The sequence below is a fragment of the Salmo trutta genome, chromosome 36, assembly GCF_901001165.1.
Source record: "Salmo trutta chromosome 36, fSalTru1.1, whole genome shotgun sequence".
Classification (NCBI taxonomy): domain Eukaryota; kingdom Metazoa; phylum Chordata; class Actinopteri; order Salmoniformes; family Salmonidae; genus Salmo; species Salmo trutta.
Genome location: NC_042992.1, coordinates 4,105,144 through 4,112,940, shown reverse-complemented (window position 1 = coordinate 4,112,940; position 7,797 = coordinate 4,105,144). Strand labels below are relative to the sequence as shown.

General features: G+C 43.0%; 1 protein-coding gene across 1 annotated transcript; it reads left to right on the top strand.

Annotated features, from left to right (window-relative positions):
* Window positions 1–1,791: 1,791 nt before the first annotated feature.
* Window positions 1,792–6,902, top strand: gja4 (gap junction protein alpha 4). The gene is made up of 3 exons (XM_029736211.1): window positions 1,792–1,907; window positions 5,605–6,831; window positions 6,865–6,902. The coding sequence occupies exon 2, from the start codon at window positions 5,615–5,617 to the stop codon at window positions 6,761–6,763; it is 1,149 nt and encodes a 382-aa protein (XP_029592071.1). The 5' UTR covers window positions 1,792–1,907; window positions 5,605–5,614; the 3' UTR covers window positions 6,764–6,831; window positions 6,865–6,902.
* Window positions 6,903–7,797: the final 895 nt, after the last annotated feature.

The window sequence follows — 7,797 nt, the reverse complement described above, 5'->3', positions numbered from 1 at the left end:
TTGAACAACGCCAATGGAGTGGTAATAGTAAAAACTTTGAACACACTCATTCCAGGATTTTTCTTTCTTTTTACTATTTTCTACATTGTAGAATAGTAGTGAAGACATCAAAACTATGAAATAACGCACATGGAATCATGTAGTAGCCAAAAAAAAGTGTTAAACAAATCAAAATATTTTTTAGATTTTAGATTCTTTGAAGTAGACACACTTTGCCTTGATGACAGCTTTGTACACTCTTGGCATTCTCTCAACCAGCTTCATTTGGTAGTCACCTGGAATGTATTTCAATTAACAGGTGTAACTTGTTAAAAGTTCATTTGTGGAATTTGGGCAGGAGCGTTTGAGCTAATCAGTTGTGTTTTGACAAGGTAGGGTGGATATACAGAATATAGTCCTATTTGGTAAAAGACCCAAGTCCACATTATGGCAAGAACAGCTCAAATAAGCAAAGAGAAATGACAGTTCATCATTACTTTAAGACATGAAAGTCAGTCAATATGGAACATTTCAAGAACTTTGAAAGTGTCTTCAAGTGCAGTCGCAAAAACCATCAAGCGCTATGATGAAACTGTCTCTTATGAGGACCTCCACAGGAATGGAAGACCCAGAGTTACCTCTGCTGCAGAGGATAAATTCATTAGAGTTACCAGCCTCAGAAATTGCAGCCCAAATAAATTCTTCACAGAGTTCAAGTAACAGACACATCTCAACATCAACTGTTCAGAGGAGACTGTGTGAATCAGGCCTTCATGGTCGAATTGCTGCAAAGAAACCACTACTAAAGGACACCAGTAAGAAGAAGAGACGTGCTTGGGCCAAGAAACACAAGCAATGGACATTAGACCGGTGGAAATCTGTCCTTTGATCTGATGAGTCCAAATTTGAGATTTTTGGTTCCAACCACTGTGTCTTTGTGAGATGCAAGTGTGCCAAGAGTGTGCAAAGCTGTCATCAAGGCAAAGTGTCTACTTCAAAGAATCTATAATCTAAAATATATTTTGATTTGTTTAACACTTTTTTGGTTAACTACATGATTCCATATGTGTTATTTCATAGTTTTGATGTCTTCACTATTATTCTACAATGTAGAAAATAGTAAAAATAAAGAAAAATCCTTGAATGAGTAGGTGTATCCAAACGTTTGACTGCAACATATTATAAAAAATGTTGCTGCCTCTTGGGCCCCCCACGGGCCTGGGCCCAGGGGCTTCAACACCGACAGGCCCCTGCATTAAACCGGCCCTGGTCATACAATCCGCTGGGGCTTCATACACTGTTGGTGCGTCATAGAGTTTCTTCTCGGAAAAACGGTGACTGGCGCCATTGTGTGGCTTTACGGAAAATAACACCAAAAGAGTTGAAAACTGTAATTCATAGGTATCCAATCAATCAGCAAACTTAAACGACAATAAATTCAATTTTTAGGCTACGTGTTAAATCTACTGTTGAACGGATCGTATTGACATCTTAATTCACACCTTTATGGTTACGCACAAGTTGACAATTAGGCTATAGACTTCACTTTCTACACCGATTGGTCAACTTTAATACGATATGCCTTCAAGTTGATAACTTTGGCACTTTCACTTATACTAGCTAATAGCCTATTTAGGCTTAACAAATCCTTCATTATCGACAGGCCATCTCTGAAGTCGCTGGCGTTGCACAGCGCAGTGAACAGTTCTATAGAACTATTTTAGAATTCATCCATCCCTTTTCCTGGACCAATTTCCTTTGGAAAGACCAATAAAAAGCATGGGAAAATTCTCCCCACTTTTTCCGATTACAGGGCTGGTTATTGAAGAAAGCACACCCGACCGCCTGCCGAACATAACCGCAGAGTAGTAGAACGAAGGAGTACTGAGGAGTCAACCAACAGAAGAACCCAACTTTACGAATAACAGGTAAGGATTTTATTTTATCTTAAACCGAGCTTTTTTTTTTTTTTAAATGTAGGCTATTCTTATGACATATTGGTCGCCCATAACTTTGACTTTTCTTCTTCGTAGAATTATCTGTGAGTTACGACTGTGATGCTGAAAACATAAAAAAGTGATGCATACGTATGGCATTGTAAATGGCGTTGTATAGCAAGGTTAAAATTACAGTCAATTAACATTAGAGTTTGCTTACATTTTAAGAGTATACAACAACAACAAAAATGTATAAAATAGTTTGCCCCAACTGTCAACAGTTGAAAAGTCCTTCAAGTTCAGTCAAACGTGTCTCAAGAACAGAACGTTTTATACGAATTATTGGGGAAAAATAAGAAACAAGCTCTTGATAGTATCACCGTTTTTTAACAAGCTTTTACGTATCGATCACACAGCCTTCGTCATACGGAACTATTGGGAAATATATTTAATACTTTTGGATGGTAAATAGGCCTGCACATACAGGAAAAATATATATGTTTCTGAAATGGCGTTACACTACAACAAAGAAACATATGGTGTAACACAGGATGGATACAAAAGTGGACGGATGGACAGAAGGACAGGGACACAGGTGGACGGATGGACAGAAGGACAGGTGACACAGGTGGACGGATGGACAGAGAGACAGGGAAATAGGTGGACGGAAGGACAGAGAGACAGGGAAATAGGTGGACGAAGGACAGAGAGACGGGGAAATAGGTGGACGAAGGACAGAGAGACGGGGAAATAGGTGGACGGATGGACAGAGAGACGGGGAAATAGGTGGACGGATGGACAGAGAGACGGGGAAATAGGTGGACGGATGGACAGAAGGACAGGTGACGCAGGTGGACGGATGGACAGAAGGACAGGTGACACAGGTGGACGGATGGACAGAGAGACAGGGAAATAGATGGACGGATGGACAGAGAGACAGGGAAATAGGTCCTCCAGTAACCCCAACAGAACACCCCGAACAAGCACCACCCCCCGATTTAACTTGTCAACTAATCATCAAGCCCTGAATGAGTTGAATGGAGTGTGTTTGTCAAGGACTGCAATGAATCTGTGTACTGTTGTGGGTACTGGAGGACCAGGGTGGGGAAACACTAACATACAGTATACAGCTAAACAGGACTGGCCTTTTTCTGTGCGTGTGTGTGAAATGCTATGTCAGTATTTGTATTCATTATGGATCCCCATTAGTTCCTGTCAAGGCAACAGCTACTCTTCCTGGGGTTTATTATGGATCCCCATTAGTTCCTGCCAAGGCAGCAGCTACTCTTCCTGGGGTTTATTATGGATCCCCATTAGTTCCTGTCAAGGCAGCAGCTACTCTTCCTGGGGTTCATTATGGATCCCCATTAGTTCCTGCCAAGGCAACAGCTACTCTTCCTGGGGTTTATTATGGATCGTCCTGGGGTCTGGAAAAATTAAGGCAGTTATACAATTTTAAAAACATTACAATACATTCATAACAGATTTCACAACACATTAAGTGTGTGCCCTCAGGCCCCTACTCTGCTACCACATATCTACAGTACTAAATCCATGTGTGTGTATAGTGTGTATGTTATCGTGTGTGTGTGTGTGTGTTATCATGCGTGTGTATGCGTGTCTCTGTGCCTATGTTTGTGTTGCTTCACAGTCCCCGCTGTTCCATAAAGTGTATTTTTATCTGTTTTTAAATCTGATTTTACTGCTTAGCATCAGTTATCTGATGTGGATTAGAGTTCCATGTAGTCATGGCTCTATGTAGTACTGTGCGCCTCCCATAGTCTGTTCTGGACTTGGGGACTGTGAAGAGACCTCTGGTGGCATGTCTTGTGGGGTATGGATGGGTGTCTGAGCTGTGTGCCAGTAGTTTAAACAGACCTCTGGTGGCATGTCTTGTGGGGTATGGATGGGTGTCTGAGCTGTGTGCCAGTAGTTTAAACAGACCTCTGGTGGCATGTCTTGTGGGGTATGGATGGGTGTCTGAGCTGTGTGCCAGTAGTTTAGACAGACCTCTGGTGGCATGTCTTGTGGGGTATGGATGGGTGTCCGAGCTGTGTGCTAGTCGTTTAAATAGACAGCTCGGTGCTTCAACATGTCAATCTTCTAAAAAAATACAAGTAGCGATGAAGTCAATCTCTCCTCCACTTTGAGCCGGGAGAGATTGACATGCATATTATTAATGTTTGCTCTCTGTGTACATCCAAGGGCCAGTCGTGCTGCCCTGTTCTGAGACAATTGAACATTTCCTAAGTCCCTCTTTGTGGCACCTGACCACGCGACTTTACAGTAGTCCAGGTGAGACAAAACTTGTAAAAGAGAGAGTGATCGTAAAGTAGAGAGTGAGAGAGAGTGATAGTAAAAGAGAGTGACAGTAAAAGAGAGTGAGAGAGTGATAGTAAAAGAGAGAGTGAGAGTAAAAGAGAGAGTGAGAGAGAGTGAGAGTGATAATAAAAGACAGTGAGAGAGAGTGAGAGTGAGAGTAAAAGAGAGAGTGAGAGAGAGTGAAAGTGATAGTAAAAGAGAGAGTGAGAGAGAGTGAGAGTGATAATAAAAGACAGTGAGAGAGAGTGAAAGTGAGAGTAAAAGAGAGAGTGAGAGAGAGTGAAAGTGATAGTAAAAGAGAGAGTGAGAGAGAGTGAAAGTGATAGTAAAAGAGAGAGTGAGAGAGAGTGAAAGTGATAGTAAAAGAGAGGAGAGATAACCAACAGATAAAAGTCAAGAGTTGGCCCGGTTCACAGGATGTTTATTTACGGGAATGTGTGTGCGTGTGTGTGTGTGAGAATCATGTGGACATTTCAGGGTAGAGCATAACAACAGTCCCCCAGGGGAACGTAGATTGGAAGAGACACAGTATTGTACGTCACTGAGACAGACAAAAACAGTTTCAGAGAAACATGAATCTCATTCTGAACATTGCATAAGTGTAATCAAATCAACATCATATAACACTCGTGAAGTATGCTGAGAACGACAACAGTGTTGCATAATATGATGCAGACAAAAAAAAGCCTACAATTACTTTATTTGTAATACTATTCCTAGGTTTTCATTGTTTATTTTATGAAATCTGATCTTAAAACCAAAACATGATGGTGGAAAAAACCCTAAGCACACTGGTTTGGGTGGTGAGCTCATGGAAACAGAAAGAGGGTTATTCATTAGGGGTGTTATGTTGTGTTCTGCCACACATGATCTCTAGTAAAAGGATCTATTATTCTAGAAAACACCCAGGAGCATGTTTCACCTACTTTCACCAGTGTGTGTGTGTGTGTGTGTGTGTGTGTGTGTGTGTGTGTGTGTGTGTGTGTGTGTGTGTGTGTGTGTGAGAGAGAGAGAGAGAGATTGTGTGTGTGAGAGAGAGAGATTGTGTGTGAGAGAGAGTGTGTGTGTGTGTGAGAGAGAGAGATTGTGTGTGTGTGTGTGTGTGTGAGAGAGATTGTGTATGTGTGTGTGTGTGTGAGAGAGAGATTGTGTATGTGTGTGTGTGTGAGAGAGAGAGAGTGTGTGTGTGTGTGTGTATGTGTGTGAGAGAGATTGTGTGTGTGAGAGAGAGGGAGCGTGTGTGTGAGAGAGATTGTGTGTGTGTGTGTGAGAGAGAGAGATTGTGTGTGTGTGTTGATATACAGTACATTACCTAATGTTTTTACGTTGTTTTAACATGAATGTATTCACCTGTCTCCCGCTGTAGGTGACAGAGGATGTCCAGAGCTGACTGGTCCTTCCTGGAGCACCTGTTGGAGGAGGGGCAGGAGTATAGCACCGGGGTGGGCCGTGTCTGGCTAACTGTCCTCTTCCTGTTCCGCATGTTGGTCCTGGGCACCGCCGCAGAGTCAGCCTGGGACGACGAACAGGTCGACTTCGTCTGTAATACCAAGCAACCTGGATGTACTGCAGTGTGTTACGACAAAGCTTTCCCCATATCACATTACCGCTATTTTGTCCTCCAGGTGATTTTTGTTTCCACGCCGACTATTTTTTACTTCGGATATGTGGCCATGGGGGCTGCAAAGGAGAAAAAAAAGGAGGAAGATGAGGAGGAGAGGACGGTGGAGGGTGGGGGTGGTGAGGGACGAGAGAGGGGAGGAGTAAAGAAGAACGGAGAGAAGAAGAGGGAGGTGAGAAAGGGGGATGAGATAGAAGAACTAGAGGAGGAGAAAGGAGGGAGGAAGGAAGTGAAAGCTCTCCCAGAGGTTCCTAAGCTAAAGGGCCGTCTCCTCTGTGCCTACGCCGCCAGTATCCTCCTCAAGGTCCTCCTGGAGGTCGGCTTCATCGTGGGGCTATGGTACCTCTACGGCTTCGTGATCCCGGCCCGGTTCGAGTGCGTCCGGGACCCCTGTCCTCACACGGTGGACTGCTTCGTCTCCAGACCCACGGAAAAGACCATCTTCACCATCTACACCCAGACCATCGCTGGAGTCTCTCTACTTCTCAACTTAGCAGAGCTCCTCCACCTCCTTCAGCTGGCCATCACCCACCGCCTAGAAAAACGCTATGCACAGGAGCAGTACACCTTTCCTGGCATAGCCGTGGTTCCAATCCGGCCTGGTGCTCCAAACCTGGAGATGGAGATGCAGCAAGCTCTGCCTTATCAGGAGAAGAGCCATCTGTATTTACCCATGGGGGAGGCCGGCTACGCCAATCCCAGTGAGAGTTATCTGGACCTGGGGTCCAGAGAAGGGATGGACCCTGGTGGTGACATTCTCCCCAGTTATTTGAACTGTATGGGGGCGATAAGGACTACACACTCTTCAGGGAGAACTCACCCTAAGAAATACAACACACAACACACACACAGTAAGGTTGCTCAGAAGGGACAGAGTAACAAACACACTAAGCATTATGTATGAGGAAACCAGAGAGGTTTGGTTCTGTGAATAGGAATAAGCCATGTGTCCACTACAGACTGATACAGGCACCTTCGGGGGGGGGGGGGGGGGGGGGGGGGGGGGTTGGAATGCACAAGAATAAGGAAACACTTTACTTGACACCCTGCGTCATAACACTGTCATAACCATGTCATAATATGTCATAACAGCTGACATAACTTGTCACAACCTGTTATAATATGGTCATAACACTGTCATAATATGTCGTAACAGCTGACATAACTTGTCACAACCTGTTATAATATGGTCATAACACTGTCATAATATGTCGTAACAGCTGACATAACTTGTCATAACCTGTTATAACATGGTCATAACACTGCCATATTGTCATAACAGCTGATATAACTCATCATAACCTGTTATAATATGGTCATAACACTGTCATAATGTCATAACAGCTGACATAACTTGTCACAACCTGTTATAATATGGTCATAACACTGTCATAACACATTTAGACCTGTTGTGACACACAGTATAGTGTGTTATTTTATGGCTGGTTATGACACATACATAAGAGTGTCAAAACACACCACACAAGGCAAAGCATTCCATTACATCCTAGCCTACTTATCAACAGTATGTTTATGTTAATATAACATAGATTTTTTTTTTAATTGACCATATTAAATTATCATTGTAATTGCACACACATTGATGTCAGACGTGCACCTGCCCCAATGCTCTGTTTCTGATGACTGGGATGAATGTAGGAGCAGATTTCAGGAGCAGGACTAGACACCCTCTATTAGACTGATGACTGACGTAAGGGCATGTACGTCATAGGACTGTCTACCTGATATGATTATGATGGTCATAATGCTTCATGACAGTGTCATAAAGTGTATTTTCTACAAGTTGTTTAAAATATGATGAACAAAACATGACTGTAAAGAATTCATTACAACAACAACAAAGGACTTAAGAAACAAACCTTCAAACAAAAGGAAACTTCTTGGCTGGGAAAAACATTATTTGAATAAATGTGGGTT